This window comes from Pithys albifrons, chromosome 10 (genome assembly GCF_047495875.1).
Source record: "Pithys albifrons albifrons isolate INPA30051 chromosome 10, PitAlb_v1, whole genome shotgun sequence".
Lineage (NCBI taxonomy): Eukaryota > Metazoa > Chordata > Aves > Passeriformes > Thamnophilidae > Pithys > Pithys albifrons.
Window position 1 is genome coordinate 2,446,311 of NC_092467.1, and position 20,440 is coordinate 2,466,750.

At 51.3% G+C, this 20,440-nt stretch overlaps 1 protein-coding gene across 3 annotated transcripts; it reads right to left on the reverse strand.

Annotated features, from left to right (window-relative positions):
- Positions 1-668: 668 nt before the first annotated feature.
- IVNS1ABP (influenza virus NS1A binding protein) lies at positions 669-18,960 on the reverse strand. Of its 3 annotated transcripts, XM_071564672.1 has the most exons (16): positions 12,353-12,608; positions 11,729-11,936; positions 10,393-10,519; positions 9,953-10,122; positions 9,795-9,870; positions 8,942-9,115; positions 8,461-8,586; positions 6,981-7,088; positions 4,862-4,988; positions 4,094-4,318; positions 3,858-3,979; positions 3,584-3,710; positions 3,267-3,398; positions 2,963-3,136; positions 1,820-2,073; positions 669-1,253 (listed from the first exon to the last, which is right to left on the reverse strand). In XM_071564672.1, the coding sequence occupies exons 3-15, from the start codon at positions 10,501-10,503 to the stop codon at positions 1,820-1,822; spliced, it is 1,926 nt and encodes a 641-aa protein (XP_071420773.1). In that variant the 5' UTR covers positions 10,504-10,519; positions 11,729-11,936; positions 12,353-12,608; the 3' UTR covers positions 669-1,253. The 3 variants fall into 3 exon arrangements, with proteins under 3 accessions (XP_071420773.1, XP_071420772.1, XP_071420771.1); XM_071564671.1 differs by lacking the exon at positions 12,353-12,608 and adding an exon at positions 18,719-18,960 and having other exon boundaries at positions 669-2,073; XM_071564670.1 differs by having other exon boundaries at positions 669-2,073; positions 12,353-12,607.
- Between the last annotated feature and the right edge of the window lie 1,480 nt (positions 18,961-20,440).

Genomic DNA, 20,440 nt, shown 5'->3' on the forward strand with positions numbered 1-20,440 from the left:
CACACCCAGCTGTGTCCTGGAGCTGTCCCAGCTGTGCTCTCTGACTCTGCTCTCGCCAAGGCTTTCATGGAAGACACTGCCTTGCCCCTGTGTTGCTCTCAGTTCAAATGCACCTCGATTTACAGCTTGGGTGGGTCACCGAGTTCACAGACTCACAGACTATTCTGAGTTGGAAGGGACCCACAAGGATCATCTAGTCCAGCTCTTAAGTCTATGGCCCACATAGGGGATCGAACCCATGACCTTGGCATTATTACCACCAAGTTTTTTAACCAACTGAGCTGATCTCAGGATCTCTTGGCCTGGTGTTTCCCTGCTCCATACAGAGCTGGAGCAGCCTGTGCCTGCCCTGCTGGGGCCTCGCTGCTGGCTCAGGTTCCTCCCCCAGCCCGGGGTGCTACTTTGCATCCTCCAGTTGTGCATTTTCTTCTCCAAGGCCTGCAAAGAGCAGCCTGGAGGCAGAGCCATGTCCCATCCCACACCAGGGGGGCCTGAGCCTGTGCCCCCCAGCAGGCACGAGGGGCAGTGCCACTTCACCCTCCACTCTGCTCCAGGGCTGCCAGTTAGACATGCCCTGCCCTGGCCCTGTACCTACACCCACCCACAAACATCCCGGCTTGTTTGTAACCAGCTCCTGGAAGAAAAGGACACAGAGAGCCCAGGGCACGCCTGTGGTGCGAGGGTTTCCCAAAGGTACCTTTAATGTGTTTGCAGCAGCAGCAGGAAGCAGTCAGTGCTAGTTTGGCACCCAGAGTTAGATGTGCAGCACTAGACATTAGACACCAAGTCATCCCAACCCAGCATTTGATCCATAGGAACAGAGGAGGTGAACTCAAAACAGGACTAGGAGCACATAGGAAATCAAGTTATTCGTGTTCTATCACACTTCCAGCTTGGAATATTAGAAAAATGAGACAGTTGCAACACATTTTCATTGCCAGATGGCAAGAGTTTAAAACCCATGAGGACCCCCCTCCCCCGGTTGTACAAAGATTAGCTCGCCCAGAGTAACAAAACTGCTGTACAGAAAGCACGCTCTGTGTGTCCTCACCATTCCTGGAGCCAGAGGAATTCTCCCACCCTGGAGAGGCTCAGCTGTGGTGTGTTCAGCAACCCTGTGCACTCTGAGGGCGGTGGTGCAGACTAACTCACACTATTGCAGCAGAGGCAGAAGCTCGTGTGCGGGTGAAGCCACTGTCCCACTTGGTCTCTCTGAACTCCAAGGCTGTCCCTTTGTTCCAGTAGCCATTTATCTGCCATTTGCATTTCAACAGACAAAATACTCTGCTGAGTATATAAAAACTGTTATAAAAAGGCAATTGTAAAAGATAAGGTATTAGCAGAAGCATGTCAGCTTTTTTTTAATACAAAAAATAGCCATTATATCTATTTAAATAAGGCTTCTTGTTACAGATTGTTCCAGTTACTGAAGGAAACCAAGGCCCGATGAAAAAAAAAACCCACAACTATCCTCCACAAACCTTGCCCTTCCCACACCTACAGGAAGTCATTTCATGTGCAAAGGACCAAACAAACAAGGGGGAAGCTCCTGAAATGATATGCCCAGTCTAGTTTCTCTTGTGTTATCTTCAAATCAAACCAAAACCCTAAAACAAAGTTCTAAAATACACAAAAACCCCTTTCATCTCAATATTCTCTCCAAAACAAATATGTACAGCACATTAATATGCAATATGCAAAAGCTCAGTGTTGCTGTTGGCAACGTCTATGCCCTCCCCACCCCTATTCACAGGTGTACCTCTACTGAAACACAATTACATCACTAAGCCTGTTAGTTTGAAAAGGGAATTTAATTCACTTAAAACTTGTAAATCTTTGTGTAGGGGCTCCACTCGTTCGACTCCGGGTTGTACACCTCGACCGTGTTCAGGAACTCGTTGCCATCGAAGCCGCCCACAGCGTAGATGGTGTTGGCCACGGTGGTGATGCCGGCGTTGCTCCGGGGCGTGGTCATGCTGCCCATCAGCCGCCACTCGTTGCGGGCAGGGTCGTACATCTCCACGCAGTTCACCGCGTGAGCGCCGTCAAAGCCGCCGGCGACAAACAGCTTGCCTGGCAAAGGGGTGGCCAGAGGGATGGTCACTGCATGGCACCAGCCCTGTCCCAGTCCCAGCCCTGTCCCAGTCCCAGCCGTGTCCCAGTCCCAGCCGTGTGTCCCAGCCCTGTCCCAGCCCCAGCCGTGTGTCCCAGACCCAGCCGTGTGTCCCAGCCCTGTCCCAGCCCCAGCCGTGTGTCCCAGACCCAGCCGTGTGTCCCAGCCCCGTGTCCCAGTCCCAGTCGTGTCCCAGCCCCAGCCGTGTGTCCCAGACCCAGCCGTGTGTCCCAGTCCCGTGTCCCAGTCCCAGCTGTGTGTCCCAGTCCCAGCCGTGTGTCCCAGCCCCAGCTGTGTGTCCCAGCCCCAGCCCTGTCCCAGTCCCAGCCGTGTGTCCCAGTCCCGTGTCCCAGTCCCAGCCGTGTGTCCCAGTCCCAGCCGTGTGTCCCAGTCCCAGCCGTGTGTCCCAGTCCCGTGTCCCAGTCCCAGCCGTGTGTCCCAGCCCCAGCCGTGTGTCCCAGCCCCAGCCTCCCTCCTGGGAGCACAGACCCAGCCCAAAGGAAGGAACCCCATGTGTTCTGTCAGAGACCTTGGCCTGGTCAAGGTCTGCAGTTAGAAAGGACTTGCTTTGGGTCTCCTGAGCCTTACAGCTGACAGGAAGTAAGGGCAAAGTCCAAACACAAACAGGTGCAGCTCTTACACTCTCTTGAAAAGAGTGAGCAGGGAGTGAATGCCCCAAAACAAAGCATTTTTTGTTTTTCTGATTAAATTAAAATGAGGTTTGGCCAGGTTCTTACTGTTCTGTGTCCTCGCTGAGAAGGAACACAGCTTTGTGTTCTCCACTCCCCACAGCCCTACATGAGACATTCCCTGAGCAGCAGAGGCTGCCCGTGCCCCCAGAGCCCGTACCGTCGCGCACAGCCACGCCGGCCCCGCGCCGCGCCACGTTCATGGGCGCCAGCAGGGTCCACGTGTTGTTCTCGGGGTTGTATCGCTCCACACTGCTCAGGCAGTTCCACGACTCCGCCCCGCCGATGATGTACAGGAACCCGCCCAGCTCACACACGGCCGACTGGTGTCTCCCTGTGGCCAACACAGCACAGTCACTCACCAACAGCATCCCACGGCTGTGAAACTTGGAGGGGTTTGTGTCTGGGGCAGTTCTACTGTCACCCTTTCCTCCCTCTCCCTCCCAACTCCTTGAGGCACTTACGGATGTTAAGGGGAGCACAGCTTGTCCAGGACTTTGTCACGGGATCAAACACATCACAGTTCTTCAGTCCCTTTTGGCCGTAAGGATCAGATCCACCCACAATGTAGAGTTTTCCATTCAGGGCACACACTCCTGTTCATAAGGGAAAGAAGGCTAAGCAAGCTAAGGAATGAGTGACTCTCAGGACCAGAACCACCCACAAGGTACAGTTTTCCGTTCAGGGCATACACTCCTGCTCCCAGGGAACAGAATGGTAAGAAGCTAAGGAGTGAGTGAGTGTCAGACCCCCCCAGCCCCCTGTGCTGCAGAGGCCTCACCTGCATTGCAGCGGTTGGTGCGCAGCTCCGGAACCGGAGTCCAGTCGTCTATTTCTGGCTCGTACATCTCCCCACAGCTCAAGTCATCCGAGTGCCCGTTGGATCCCCCCACAACATAGAGCTGCCCCTGAGTGAGACAAAGAAACACCCACTTCACATCTCCATGCTCCACATTCACACCACGAGCACTCCAGCGGCTGTGGAGCCAGAGAAACCAATTCTGCTGCTGTTCTGGGCGCTCTGCCCTGTGTGCCCCACCCCACACAGCACCCACCATCAGCACTGCCATCTGGAACCGAGCCCTGGGGGTCCTCATGGGCGCCAGGAACGTCCAGGTGTCCGTCTGCGGGTCGTAGCACTCCACCGTGCGCAGACACTCCTCCCGGTTGTAGCCCCCTGGAAGCAGAGGGTTCCATGGCACCCCGACGCACAGGGCAGGTGCTGCGGTGCTGACGGACCCTGGCACAGCGGTGGGGAGGGTCCCCCAGCCCCTCAGCCCTCGCCCCTCACCTGCAGCGATGAGCTTGCCGCGCAGCTCGGCCGTGCCCAGCCCCGAGCGCGCGTACTGCATGGGGCACATGGGCCGCTCCACCACGTCGCTGGGCTGCAGCTCGAAGCTCAGGCTCTTCAGCAGCCGGGGCGTGCTCGAGGGAGAGCTCTGCGGGCTGTGGCGGCCGTGCAGGAAGATCACACACAGCACCCCGTCCAGCACCGCCAGGCACAGGTACGTGTTACCTGGCGACGGAGAGAAGGAGACACCGCCAATGTCAAAGGAGGGCTGGGCTGGAGGGGACCCCAAGGGAATGCCGAGGGGCTGCTGCTGATGCTGCGCCCCTGATCAGCATCAACACTTGGGGGTTTTCTGGGTGCTGGTTCCAAGTGTTAGAGGAAGTGTTAGTTACTGAAAAATAGGAGTTTTAGATGATAAAACAGTGCTCAAAGAACGTAAGACAGCAACCTAAGGATGTGCTGAGAGAGTCTCCTCAGACACACAGAGCAAAGAGCTCTGCTAATTAATCAGGGACTGCAGATCTCTTTGGGTTTGTCTGGGTAACTGCTGCACACCACAGGATCTGGGATCACTCTGTAGGTAAGGAATTGAGATGTATGTGATCCCAGTTTAGCTCCAGTTACATCACAAACACCTCACCAATCACTTGTAAGAAAAAGCACTTCAGCATTTGCCAGGGATGCTGAAGGAAATGCCCGGGGAGCAGGAGGTGGTAGGTACATGATACCAGACACATCTCTCAGACAAACCCTGCCCCTGTTACTCACTCGAAGTCTTCTCTGAAGCAATGATTTTCCACTCGTGTTTAGGGCTGTGAACAGTAGCACTTGGAGAAAGACTTCCAGAGGAGCTGCTACTGATCTGCTTGTGATCATTCTCACGTGGTGGCTTCTTCTGCAAAATCAAAAGGCAGCTACAGAAACCTAGCCAGAGACTACACCTCCTGCTACCTTTGCTTCTGAGCTACTAGGTAACAACTCAAGAGCACACTCTGCCTGCCACCTCCGCAGAGCAGCATTTATAGCACAGCTCAGAGTTCAGAACATCTTGCCTACCCAGCAACAGCAGCCAAAAACCACCCTGCACCTTTCTCTGGGGACTCATTTCATCCTGTGACTGCAGCTTGACACTGCTGGTGTCGAGCAGGAACCATTTCACATCCCTGCCTTAGTAGCAGCATTTACATGCAGTGGGAGACAACTAAGCTACCAACTAGAAAAGCCTCGCTCACAACTCCGCCTCTGGAACTTGAGTTAATTATGTAATGCTGTTTGGAAGTGAATTAACTATTCTCTTCATTCCCTGAAGACAAATTAATTGCGCCTCAGTTCCTCTCTGTGCTCAGATTAGCTGTTTCTTGGATTTTACTCCCTTGATACTTCCCAGTAACAGGAGATTTCTGCTTTCTTTTCATCTTCAATTAAATTTCTCCTGTAGCTTATATTATTTTGCTCAATTAAGAAAAAGCTCAACATTTCCCATTTCAGCACAGCTGGCTGAGTTGTTCAGGCTTTTTCTGAAGCACAAGAAGTTACTGCACTGTCTGTTCCGTTTGTGACCACAGTCCCCAGTTTGTGATGCTTGCACAGTTCCCTGGAGCCTGATCTCCATGGAAACTGCCACAAGACTTGTGAGACACATCACCTAACACAGATAACCTCACACAGAGGAGCTGCATTGCTGAACTCAGCTCCCCAGGAACATCAGCTCATTTGTGGGCAGCATTCCTGTTATTGCTGAGTCTTCGTCCAATTAACCACTTACTCTCTTATCTTTAAATTGCCTTGACCGCAACAGAAATTATAAACTTTTCTAATTTCACAATCTAGAAGTTACAGTTTTTCCAAGACTGGCATCCAGGGGTTTTCTGGTGTTAGTTCTCTCTTCAGAATGCCTACAGGTGGTGGTTCTTCTTTTCAGAATGGATTTAGAAAAAATTTGAGAACTCCTGGTCTTATTTCTGAAAATGAACTTTCTGGACATTCAGCTCTCCACTTAGAAGCATTACAAGGAGTAGTATCCAAAGGTGGAGAAGTCTGTGATGGCTTATTAAAAACAATTAAGAAGCTGGCTTTTCATTTTCCTCTCTTTTCATGTCTAATATCCATGTTCTGGGATGGACAGGGTTTTACATACACATTAGCTAAAAGTTTCAAGAAGTAAAATTTCTGTATCAGCATGTTCCACTTTTATAAAATATTACATTTGCTTCAAATTTGGTGAATTTAAACAAACTTCAGTTGTACAAAGCAACTGATAATTTACATCTGTTAGTCCCTAAACAGCCTCCATCGTGCTAAGCCATGAGGTTTTCAGGAGTTAAGAAGGATTATACCCAGCTAGAAATAAAACAAATAAAAATCCTTAAAAAAAACACCTTTCTAAAAGCACAGGGCTGACTTGCCCTCAGTCAAAGCACTGGTATCTCTGATCAGAGACCTGGCAGCTCCACCACCAGTGCAGCTGGACAAAGGGAAGGGACACTGGCAGCTGAAGGATTAGAACTCGGATCTGGAATCACTCTCTGGGCCAGAACTGCCCAGCAGCATTCCCCACCTCAAGCCAAGCAGTCTCTGATTCTTTAGTCTCTGGATAACTCTATAAAGCCTCAGCTGACTTCCTAAAGCTGAGTGCTGCTCTACCTCTTCTTTCTTCTAACAGCCAGGACTGATTTTGAAGTCAAACCCAGAGCACTCAGGCTGCCAAAAAACCAGAGGCAGAGACTGTACCATGGCCTCCAGCAGCTTTCAAAAAGAGACTCTGTCGTGGTGTATTTCTCCATTACAGCCACTGCTGCTTTCTCTGCTGGCAGAGCCCAAGCCTTCCGGTGTGCTGTAAACTGCTCCAGTCTACCTGGGGTTACCTGAGACTGTCTGCAATTTGTACCTGCACAAACTGAATGTGGTCATCATCACTGCCATACACCTCAGCCTGTCCATCTAGCAGATTTCCATCAAGCAGCTTGTGATCAGCTGAGTAGTACAGCGTTTGAACCTGCAAAAACAACAACAGAACACCCATGTGGCTGCTGTCCCCAGTGCTGCTCGGCTACAGGCACACCACCCCAGGCACCCCCTGCTCGGCTCAGCTCGCAGTGACACAACTGAAAGGAAGCAGATGTCATGGTGCAATCTTCCAACAGGGCCTGAAGCTTCCACACTTTCTCAGCTTGAGTGACATCTTCCTTTTCCACAGGGGCTTCTGCTGTTTTTCCAGCACAGAAACATTAGACAAGCAAAAGGCACATTAATTTGCAGTTACACAAATTCACAGTCTCATGCAAGCATTTCTCCTTATCCCTGCACACAAGTTTTCTGCTTGAAAAATACACATATTTATCTCTATCAAAAAACGTCAAGAGAAGCCAACAGTGGACTCTAAAAGAAAGGTGTGGGAATGAGGGAAGACAACACAAATTTAAGCTCTGGAGGAAACTGTTGTCCACCACTGAACATCAGATGCAGCTGTTTCAATGAAATGCATCTGAATTTCAACATGATCAAAGCTTTTAAAATGAGTTGGAGTCTCCAAGAGGCAATACACACTTGAGAACATACGACAGTATCAACATGTACTTTTGCCTATACAAGTGTTTCTGAAGATCTTTCATGCTTGCAATAAACAACTTGGCAAACTTTGATGTTTCATGAGGTTTGGTGGAGTCTGCAGCCAATTCAGAATTTTGTCTCCCCGTTCATTTTGCCATTAAACACTGCCCAGGCTACATCTACTATCAGTATTCAAGAGTAAAGTCATTTAACAACACACAACTTTCAAAAGAATGTATCCTGTAAAGGAGTAAGTAAACACCATTAAATGAGCATCATCGTTCTCTGCCCACAGCGGATTTTCTTAGGAGAACTGGGGCAGGACTGCTGCTTCTGTACGTGTCAATACACTTGAGGGCTCTTCTTGGTTCTTCAGCCTTGGTATCCTAGTTTTGTTAATAAACCTATGGGGAGATAAACCAACGGGGAGGAACAACCATTAGAAGCTTTTACCTACTGTGCATTTACAAGCAAAAACCTGCAAAGGAAAACATCAAGAATCTATGGCAAGTCTCAGTATCACCTCCCCAAATCTAAAGCGAGATACACGCCACTCTGAGGTTACTATACAGCAACAGGGAGCAAAAAAAGAAAGCAGAAGACCAGACTGAACAGTTCATTCAGCTCACCTGAACACCCCCCCAGTTTCTCAGCTTAGGGGTACCTACAGTAAAATTTAAATTCTTTAGGGTCATAGTTAAAAAAGTGAAAAAAAAAACAATTAAAAAAATTAAAAAGTAAAAAGGGATCATCCTTCATATTGGCTTTTTTGTTTTAAAAAAATTAAGATGTTTAATCCCATTTTCTTGATGACTAACCTCTTCCATCAGATCTTCCAGGCTGTCTCCATTCTCCCAGATGCTGCGCTGTACCCAGTTGATTACCTTTGTGTACAATTTGCCATTGCTGGGTAGGCCAATATTGTCTTCCAGCATTATTTCAAGCTGGAAGAAGAAGAGAAAAGGATTATTTACTCCCTAGGAATTACCCTGGTATCTGTAGTGTGCTGTAGTGCACAGTCAGCATTACTCTCACTTTACCACAAAGCCAGAAAACACCTACAAGGAGCTTTCCAGGCTCTGGAACTAAGAGTGTTTTAGTACAACCAGTTACCTTTTGCACTTAGAAAGGATGACAGCACATCTTCTCTACCCTAAAGCTGAATATGAATATTCAGCAGTATGAATATTATACAGATCCATAACTGTCACTCTGTGCTCCTTCCCCCAAAAAGGAAGCCATCCTCTTTGCTCCTCAGGTTGGTCTGTACCAGGAGGAATTCTACAAAGGTAAACTGACCTTTAAGCGTGGGAGTTTGAGAAATTCCTCCTGTTCTGAAATCTGCACAAGGTGTTCCTGAATGTAGCCATCGATCTTGTTCAACAGCCGGGAGTCTCCCATGGAGCTGGCGAAGTTCCGGTACGAGATGCAGCTCTGCACCTCCATCTTGGACAGCAAATAGTCACCACAAACCTGCCAAGGGGAAGCTGCATCTTAGTTCACAAGGGTTTTATACATTTGAATTATCCATCCCAACATCCAGCAACAGCTGCTTTCTAACTGCAGAACAGTGACTGTCTGCTGCCATCCCTGTGCTGGGAAGGAAGTGTTGCCTCCCACAGGAACATGCACATGTTAAATGAAAAAGCTGGACACACATGGAAGCTGCTGACATGACACTGACCCCACACTTCTACAGAACACCTTTTCAAAACGACTTCAGGCAGGTGAGGTAAGGATCCCAATTCTCTTGTAAAAGTATCCCCATCTGTGGCAAGAGTGTTTCCAAAGTCAAGCGCTACCACCTTCATGTTCAGGGGCGTGTGCATTATTCTTTTTATCCACGGGTTTGCAGGTTAAATTACACCCCCAACACAACCAAGCACAGCACAGCCCCCCTGGGCCCAAAGGGAAGGAACCAGCCAGGATTTAAAGCTGTTCTCCTCATGCAGGTGCACAAATACACAAGTGACTTCAGAGCACTCCGGACACACACGGCACAGACACCCAAATCAATGCAGTGCTAAGGGACATCAACAGAACCTTTACACTGACACACAATCCTCAATTTTTTATCTCACTAACACCAAAAAGCACAATGCTGTCAGCCTGAGAAGGCAGAAAGGACTCTCGGAGGAGCTGAGAACTTTACCTGCTTAACCCTCTCCATCTTCAACTTCTTTGCTGCAGAGTATACATCCTTCACCAGCTCTTTGTCAGCTTTCAACCTATGACAGACAGAAATTTATCTTGAGTATTCCTTCCTCAAATCAAAGCCTCCTCTGCCTGGTTTCTGTGCAAACTACTTACTGAGCAGTATAGGCGTAATTCAGCAGCACTTCCACAGCCTCTGGGTTGAGATCATCGAACTTGACGTGCGAGATGCCGTGGCAGTCGCTGTCGGTGTTGAAGATCTCGAACAGGTAGGGGCTGCAGCAGGCCAGCACCGCGCGGTGCGCCAGCATCTCGTGGCCACACACCTGCACCCACACACAAACACCATCTCTGTGACCACACCTGGATTTTAACAGCATAAAGGCCCCCCAAGGGAATGCCACGGTGCAGTTCAAATCAATGTTTCAAATGAATGAAAACCAATGCCAGCATCACTGCCCTCAAAGTGTATCTGATTTGGTTTTTAGGTATGCATTTTTCAGGAGAACTGGATTGTGCAATCTCCCCTCCCCACAGGGCAGGCACATCCTCAGCCAGGGCAAGCAAAGCCCCCAGGGACAGAAGGGCCCAGGTACCTGGAGGCGCACGTCGCAGAACTGGCCGCTCTTCCGTAAGGCGTTGAGTTTGGCAACGGAGGACTCGATGAAGTTCTCATCTTCAAACATCAAATATCCATTAGGGATCATTCTGGTGATGGTTTGGCTGCAGAGAGAAGGCATACAGGTTGTGGATACAACATTATGCTTCAGTATAGGAGTACTACTAACACACTGTTTGCCAACAAACATTCATGAGGAATTAAGGGATTAATGATTTTCAGAGACTGAGGCCACAACTTTTAATTCATGCACATCACGGAGGGTACCAGGTTCCAAACTCCACACTGACCCTGTGCCAGCTCCATGGCAGCAAGCTGAGAGCCACTGGATTACACAAGAAGCTGCATTCCCCTCCATAAAGATCTTATTTGGGAGATTCATCACCAGCTCTCATTACTCATCACCATTTGCCACTCCCTGTCACTCCTCAGCTGCATTTTTTGCACAGCCCCAAAAATCAGCTACATTGAAAAACAAGAACTTAAAGTAACTAGTGAAGCAGAGTAGAAATACTTTTTGTTTTACACATAAGGACTCAGTATTTTAGAGCAGCTGAAAGTCATGAAAAACATTAGGACCAACAAAACAAAAAATTCTGAACAATGACCATGTTTTAAGTCCTCTTGAAGCTCACACATTTTCCCCAAAGAACTTACCCATATACAAGGACACCACCTCAGGGAAACTGGGTCAAGACCAGAAACACAACTTCAGGAAACCAATTTTTTAATCTGAAAGCTATTTTGTAGCTCCTTTAATTGATTTGTTTTTACTTAAGCACTTATAGGAAAAGTCCACTTTGCAAACAGGAAGCTAATTAAGAATACTAAAATATTACCCCAAGGTCACTTAGTGAATTTGAAAGAGTAATTTAAAAAACAAGCAAACAACCTCAGAGTTGTAAGTTTGAGGTGCCAACGTGCACAAACGTCCAGTTTCCTCAAAAACTTTAGAGGAAAGTATATGTGGGATACTACTAATGTTACCAGCAACAATTTGTATTTCCATCTAAAGTTTAAGAAAATTCTGAAGACCAGAGTAAACAAGAAAAGCCCAAACCAGACAAACTGGACAGCAAAAACCAGTAGCAGAAACACCAAGGCCCCCACAAAACAATTCCAGTACTAATCCATTTATTTTCATTTACCACTGCAAGCATTTGACCCTGAACTGGCAACAATACTCTCACTTACAAAGATCATGATCCATTACTAAGTGTGTTTTATTAAAAACAGGACAGTAAGATTTTAAACCTGCAGAATTTCAGCACAAGTGCCAAGTACTGCACACACAGATCGTGGTATCAACTCACCCAACAAATCTGTGCCTGTGAATTTAGAACAGTCCAATGGTGTTGCTGTGTTGGAGCTCTCGGGTCTCTGTGCTCGGGGCAGGTGTTTGTGGAAATGCACAAGCAGACCTGTGTTTGGATTCCAGAACTATCAGGCTTGAAGGTGATGTAATAAAGTCCTTATGAGCTATAGACATGAATTTCTTCTGTGATAATCATTCATCATAACCTGCAATGAAGGAGAAGTTACCGAGTGAGGACAACAGACAGTGCTCCCATGTACACCAGACAAAACTTTCAGAGTGTCCTGAAGTACAAGTTCCTGACTCAAACAAACAAGTTCCAGATCACAAACAAGTTTTTCTTTACAAAAAGCAAACGGCCTGGGAAATTCCATACTGACACCAACACATTCTCATGCCTAATGAGAGACAAACCACATCACTTCTTATACCCCGAAAGACAAGAAAAGGGCTAAATTAGAGAAAAAGGCAGAAGATCTGAATCCCATTTTTAGACAATTCTTACCAGCTCTGCCCTTCAGCACATCCTGTCCCCAGACCATTACTGCCTGCACAAGTAACTCGTAAGTAACACAACAAAAATACTGCATTTTAAAAAGAACCCAACCCACGAGCCTCCTACCTTTGGCTTTTCCTGGGCTCACCTACTTATAGCCTTCTTCTACTGAATGCCTAAAATTGTCTGGAGATGGATTAAAGACGTGTCTGAAATGACAGGGCATGTCTCCAGTCCCTGGCACTTCCAAACTAATTTCTGGAGTCAGAAACCACTATCTGGATGACACGTTTCCCTGGTAAAAGGTCTCTCTGCCACGCTGGGCACAGACTCTGGTTCTGGTTCTCGGCACTGGGTGGCTCTGCTGGGATTCCACCTTCTGGTGAGCCCTTTATGCCCAGATTTTCGGGGAGGGCAGACGAGGAGGAGGAGGAGCAGCAGCAGGGAGGGAACAGGCAACACCCTCTCTGGAACTTTCCATGACCCTGATGCCACCTCAGGAAAACATCAATCACTTCAGCTCCAAAACTATATTTGTACCTACATAATAAATGCCACACTGGGAATTGGGTTTCCTAAAAATAGGCGCAGCTCGTTCCTGCTTGTCAGGAGCTGAGAGTCACCTGGGCAGCAGGAAGGGACCCACCTGCCTGTCCCTCGGCAGAGCAGCAGCTGATTCCCAGGAGCTGCAGGGACACTGTCCCAGCCCCCAGGACACCACTCCAGACTGGCAGGGGACAGTGACACTGACGCAGTTTGGCTGCTGGGCCAGGTGCACCCCCCACCCCCCAAAGGAGGAGCACCTGCCCCAGAGCAGCGGGGAGCGAGTACAGACGGAATGAAGCACCCTGGAGTGTGGGAGCACCCTGGAGTGCTGGGAGCACCCTGGAATGTGGGAGCACCCTGGAATGTGGGAGCACCCTGGAGTGCTGGGAGCACCTTGGAGTGCTGGGAGCACCCTGGAATGTGGGAGCACCCTGGAGTGCTGGGAGCACCCTGGAATGTGGGAGCACCCTGGAGTGTGGGAGCACCCTGGAGTGGTGGGAGCACCCTGGAATGTGGGAGCACCCTGGAGTGCTGGGAGCACCCTGGAATGTGGGAGCACCCTGGAGTGCTGGGAGCACCCTGGAATGCTGAAGCACCCTGGAGTGCTGGGAGCACCCTGGAATGCTGAAGCACCCTGGAATGTGGGAGCACCTTGGAGCGCTGGGAGCACCCTGGAGCGCTGGGAGCACCCTGGAGTGCTGGGAGCACCCTGGAATGTGGGAGCACCCTGGAGCGCTGGGAGCACCCTGGAGTGCTGGGAGCACCCTGGAATGTGGGAGCACCCTGGAGCGCTGGGAGCACCCTGGAGTGCTGGGAGCACCCTGGAGCGCTGGGAGCACCCTGGAGCGCTGGGAGCACCCTGGAATGTGGGAGCACCCTGGAGCGCTGGGAGCACCCTGGAGTGCTGGGAGCACCCTGGAATGTGGGAGCACCCTGGAGTGCTGGGAGCACCCTGGAATGTGGGAGCACCCTGGAGTGCTGGGAGCACCCTGGAATGTGGGAGCACCCTGAAGTGCTGGGAGCACCCTGGAGTGCTGGGAGCACCTTGGAGTGCTGGGAGCACCCTGGAGTGTGGGAGCACCCTGGAAGCAGCACCTGGGACTACAACCTCCTACAGCACAGCCCAATGCCAGTGTGCTTCGCTGCAAAGAAATGTCACAGATTAAAGGTATATTCTTTTTATAATCTCACAGGCAAGTTCTGAAACTGGAACCAAGCTCTGTTTACCAAATATTATTCAATGAAGCTTCTGGCAGTCAACCCTTCTCCTGTTGGTACAAATGCAGGTTCAAAGCAATCAAAACTTCTCAAGACAGAGCCTGATTCCCCAGAGATTCACCTCAACCAAAACATTTCAAACTACAGGACAGCCAGTCAAACAGTTCCAACTAAATCCCTCAGTTTACACCTCTGGGCATGTTTTGTCCCATTCTGCTGAAACATGTCACCTTTATTTCCTGGGTTACACCTCTGCCCAATGTACCTGTGACCTTGAAGACATAAAAAGGTCATCCAAAATAACTCTGGACTGAAATGGAAGATTTGCACCTTACAGTCCTTCGTGCCTGACATCAAACCCACACACACATTTATGCACCTCACAGCACTATCCAAGAGGAATGTGGGAATTGGAATGTCTTGCTCACTGCCACGGAGTCTCAGTGCTGGTTTGTGTGCCATGGGTAATACTCTTACTCAAAGCAGCACTAAACAGCATGAGCAGATTCATTACTTTCCATCTCCCTTCTGCTCTGCTGTACTGCTGGAACAAAGGCCAAACTTCCAGCCCAAATTCCCTGGGAAGCCAAGAACGCTGCATTTTCTGCATTAGAGGTTTTAAACAGGCACTGGAAACAAACCCCTTCCTTCAAATTATTTGAAAAGATCAAAATTGCTTTGTCATTACCTTTCCAGCCCTTGTTAGCTCACCACATCAAGAACTGTCAGTGGCTTTTTCCATAAATTTCCAGGATTTTGAATTTTTTTAGCCAAGTGTGATGTTCCCAGATCACTGTCAGCCAGGTAAGGAAAGTCTTGTGCCTCTGACATGACTTTTCAAGCTCCACTCAAATGCACTTCTTTAAAGATGTTTAATCTACAGAATTGGCAATCCCAGGATGGGAACAACACATTCCACTTGAGAGAACTCTTATTTGACAGTTCCCTGCACTTAAATTTAAAATAAAGAAATAAAAACCCCAGAGTGACACATGAGCTCTGGATTTCTGTTCCAGTTGTGCCACGGGGACAGACACCGGTGTGAGGCTGGAGACACCCCGTGGATCCTGAGCGGATCACGCCGTGCTGACCAATCCTCACGTGGTGTGTCCTGACACGGCTGTTCCCGAGCTCAGGAATGCCAGGGCTCCAAGGTCTGCCCAGCTGCGCGATTCAAACACAGCTGTGCTGGAAGGACTGGGTTTCCTGAGCCCTTCATGTGGTGCACAGACAGATCTGCCTTTGCTACACGTGGGGCCACCGGGCCAGGAGTCAGGGGAGAGGCACTGGAGATGAACTGGCTGCACACACTGCCAGAAGGGGAATGTCCTTTTAAATGCAGCCTCCCGACTGTACCGACATCTAAAGGTGCATTTAAGAGTGCTCACCTAAATAACAACGATACTGAGCCTTCTCATCCTTCCCTACGCCATCCTCTTACAGATCTTGCAAACACAACCGAAACATGATTAGCTCAGTTACAAGAGCAAATAAATGTCTCAATTAATACACTTGAAATTCTTAAATGGGTTCAGAATTTGGCATCTGCTCAACCCAGTATTTTTTTAAACAGCTGTTCAGTGCAGAAAACATTCCAACATTTAGAAACCCTTCCCCAGGATTATTACTGGTGCCTCTCAAAGCCTTTATGGTGCCCTGCAGGGCCCCCGGCAGGAGCTCTGACCTCAGGTGAAGTGCCCAGACAAGCCCCGGAGGTCCGTGACCCAACAACACGGGGGGGATCTATTTTACCTCTCAGCTTTAACACAGTCCACTTTCCATGGGCACTATTTCCTTAAAAACGTAAACAAAGCCCTTGCTCTGTGCCGATTGTGCACAAACGTTTTTTCCAGATCAGGGAATTACCTCTCTAACTCACAAGTAAAGCACTGCCTTGGGGGAGATACTTGTTAATCTTTTGATTAACAGTCAATACTTGTTGAAATAATGATGGACACTTGATTGACCCTTGTTGGGACAATGAAACAAAAATGGACTTTAACACCCCCGACGGTGCTTTCTGCCTTGTCACAGCCCAGCTCAGAGGAAATGTAGGTCACACCTCCGACTATTCACAGTCCATTACCTGTATCGGAAGATAAAACCAGACGTTCTCAAAACATTGTTTTCAGAGATTAGCACTTATTTATTGTAAAACACACCATCTTTTCATGTCTGAGTTTGCACTAGTGCACACCACAGACCACGACATACTTTATACCACTAAACAGGCTCAACTTCTTTACACCAGTGATTTAAAAGAAGCCTCAGAATTTATAACAATTTTGTTTTTCTCATTCACTTTTCAGCTGTTTTCCACTGAAGACTTAGTCTCACCGGTAACTACGACTTGTAGACAAAATGGTTCTGTTTCACTGCAACTCACCCTCAGCAGCGATCCCAGAGCAGCAGAGAGGAGAGAGGGAATATTTGCTGTCACTGGAGGGGAGCTGCAGGGAAGGATGGGGTACTGTGATCATTCCCCAAAATCTCCCACATGCAGCCCTGGCAGACGCAGTACTTGGACTGTCCTCTACAGAGAGCAAGCCCAGAGAGCCCTTCCAAACACACATTATGCATGCAGACTTTAAAAATGTATAAGCAGCAGGCTTTGTGCTGGCACGTTCCCTCTGCTCCAGCGCCCCGGCTGCCCGCGCAGCACCCGCTGCCAGGACTGGCCCCACGCTCGGCATCATCCCCTCTCCATCCACATGGGCATCATCCCCTCTCCATCCACACTGGCCATCATCCCCTCTCCATCCACACTGGCCATCATCCCCTCTCCATCCACACTGGCCATCATCCCCTCTCCATCCACACTGGCCATCATCCCCTCTCCATCCACACTGGCCATCATCCCCTCTCCATCCACACTGGCCATCATCCCCTCTCCATCCACACTGGCCATCATCCCCTCTCCATCCACATGGGCATCATCCCCTCTCCATCCACACTGGCCATCATCCCCTCTCCATCCACATGGGCATCATCCCCTCTCCATCCACACTGGCCATCATCCCCTCTCCATCCACACTGGCCATCATCCCCTCTCCATCCACACTGGCCATCATCCCCTCTCCATCCACACTGGCCATCATCCCCTCTCCATCCACACTGGCCATCATCCCCTCTCCATCCACACTGGCCATCATCCCCTCTCCATCCACACTGGCCATCATCCCCTCTCCATCCACACTGGCCATCATCCCCTCTCCATCCACATGGGCATCATACCCTCTCCATCCACACTGGCCATCATCCCCTCTCCATCCACATGGGCATCATCCCCTCTCCATCCACATGGGCCTGCCCCTCACTCACACCTTCATTGCTGTTGTCACAGTCTTTACACTTCTTTTCCTTCCTTCTGCCTCCCATCCGCTCTACTAAAATCTGAGCTCCTTCTTCCCCTCTCCCTCCCTTCTCATGGTTTCTTTTTCTTACCAACACACACTTCCCACAGTTCTCCAAACATCTGTCACACAACCCAACTAGTGCGTTTTCTTTGCGTGTCCTCCTGGTCTCCCATGCCCCATTCTGGGCAGTTTTTGCCTTTCTTACCATCTCCTGCTCCTTCAGAACTCAAGATGAGGAAAACAAAATCAGGCCTATTTCCAGCAGCTCAAGTAGGGCTTCCTAACTGGAAAGTATTCCCTGGCTGCTGCATCCTGTGCTCCAGGAGTCAGGCCGGTGGCAACAAAATCCGCTTTCTAAAATTAAACCAATCTCACCATCAAAGCACCACATCCTGCTTGGCTTCTTACTCTGTAGCTCCCTGACAGAAGACAGAAAATGTGGTGTCTGCGCACCCATCACGGGAAACAAACAAAAAAAAGAAACAACCCTCCCTTCACAAACCACACAAATCAAGAGTGACATGAGACTGTGTTTCCATTACTCCATCACCACTCATCTCCTTAGGAAAAGCTTGGACACCTTGCCTCTCACTTTGCTAAGGTTCTTCTATCCTGCATAAAATCGTAACCAGTCCGAGTTTTATTACTGCCTGTGGGAATCCTGGGTGAAGGAACAGTGGAGGTGCCGATGCAAAGGTATTTTCTACCTTGTAGCACCTCTGAAAAATTCTACAAAGCAGCTGGAAATTGGTGCATGCAGGCAGAAAATACTGCACTTCTTCCCCTCCAAATAAACACAAAAAAACCCCCCAACAAACCCCCTCCTCAGACTTCCCCTGGAGCACTAATGCGGGCTGACAGCCCCCGATTTCGCTGATTTCCCTAGAACAGGTGTGGATGACAGAGAGGGCCGTGCCACTGGTACCAGCTGTCAGGCAGCGCACGGTCTGCACCGCAAGGGCCATTTCCTTCCAGGGCCGGGGCTGCCGCCCTCCTCTCCCCCCAAACACCATCCCGGGCCCAGGGAGGCCGGCGGGTGTGTCTGGGCAGGCACCGAGCGGCGGTGTCCGGGCGGGGAGGGGAGTGAAGTGTCCGGGACCGGGGGGGGGGGGCGGCGGTGTCCGGCCGGGGAGGGGAACGGAGGTGTCCGTGTCCGTGCCCGTGTCCGGGCCCGGGCAGGCACCGAGCGGCCTCTGGGCCCGCAGGCCGAGCCCCCGCAGGCCGAGCACCCATGGCAGCTCCACAGCCCCGAGCCGGGCCCGGTGCAGCCCTCAAAGGGCCGGGGCCGCTCCGGGCCCCGATCGCGCCGGGCCCGCCCGCGCCGTCCCCCCCTTGCCCGGCGCGAACAAAGAGCGGCCCTGCCCGGCCCTACCTGGTGCCGCTGAGCGCAGACGGCGCTGAACATATTGGGAGGCTCCGGAGCGCGGCGAAGGCGGTTCGAGGGCAGCGCTGGCCCGCCGGGAGAGGCAGCGCAGGGCGCGGTGTGGCCGAGGGGGGACGGGGAGCAGCGGGAGCGGAGCGGGGAGCGCGGGCACCGAGCGGCGGAACGCGCGGGGCTGAGCTCCGACCGGCCGGCCGTCCGCCTGCGCGGGGAGGGAGAGACGGAGGGAGGAAGAGGGAGGGACGGACGGAGGGAGCGAGGCAGGAGGCGGCGCTGGGGCGGCGATCGGCCCCGCCCAGCCAGGACGCGAGGCTGGATGGTTGGTCCTACGCGGCCCGGGGCGCTGAGGGACACGAAAGAGGGGGACAGCGGGACACGAAAGAGGGGGACAGCGGGACAGGGGGACAGCGGGACGGGGGGACAGCGGGACAGCAGGACAGGGGGCCAGGGGGTCAGCGGGACAAGGGGACAGCGGGGCAGGTGGACAGGGGGACAGCGGGATTGGGGGCCAGGGGGTCAGCGGGACAAAGGGGACAGCGGGACACGAAAGAGGGGGACAGCGGGACAGGGGGACAGCGGGATTGGGGGCCAGGGGGTCAGCGGGACAAGGGGACAGCGGGACAAGGGGACAGCGGGACGGGGGGACAGCGGGACAAGGGGACAGCGGGACGGGGGGACAGCGGGGCTGGGGCCGCGCAGGAGCGGCGGTGCGGACGGACCCGCCCTGCCCGTCCCGGCCGGTACCGGCGGCGCCGCGAGAGCAACGGGCCCTGCGCCCTGGGGGGCACAGCGGGCACTGCCTGCCCGTGTTGACAGCATGTCACCCCCTCAGCCGTGTCCCCCCTCAGCTGTGTCACCCCTCAGCCATGTCACCCCCTCAGCCGTGTCACCCCCTCAGCCGTGTCCCCTCGGCCATCTCACCCCCTCAGCCATGTCACCCCCTCAGCCGTGTCCCCTCGGCCATCTCACCCCCTCAGCCATGTCACCCCCTCAGCCGTGTCCCCCCCCAGCCGTGTCCCCCCTCAGCCGTGTCACCCCCTCATTGCTCTGGGCTGTAGTTCAAGGGCTTGAATCTGGTTGACCAAAAACTGCCACACAATGCTGGGATCCCCCCCGGCCCTGCCCTGGGTATGGGGCCCCACCAGCCCCATCCCGCCTCCTGCAGCTCCCTGGAATTCCCTGGGAACGACGTTTTCCCGGCTGGAGGAGCAACATCCACACGCACTCTTCACGGAAAATCCTGTCTGGCTTGGCAAAGTAATTCTCAAAGGGGTGCTTGCAGCCCGGTCGGTGTGTGTGCTGTGCTGGCATGTGAGGAAGCACAGCAGGCTGTGATGGGTGGCCTGGGAGTGGCTGCGGGACCCCCACAAATACCGCCCGGGCCAGGTGATGCTCCCTGTGTGCCTCCTAATCCAGGGCACCAAGAGCACCTGGAAGGCGGCGACACTTCCCGCTGCCACTGCCCTGTGGCCTCCTCTGCATCCGGAGGCTCCCGTGGTTGGGAAATAGGAAACCTGGAGATCAGGTCAGATGCAGCTTCAGTGCCTTGCTGGTGAAATGCACGTGATGTATTTTAATATATTATATTTACACATTTCTTTATCCTTCAAGAACCTCTGTACAGAAGTATGTTTGAAACCACTGAAGCTGGGTGATTCTGAGATGTCGAGCAGAAAGTGCTGCAAAATACTGAAAATAACGTCTTGTCTTATC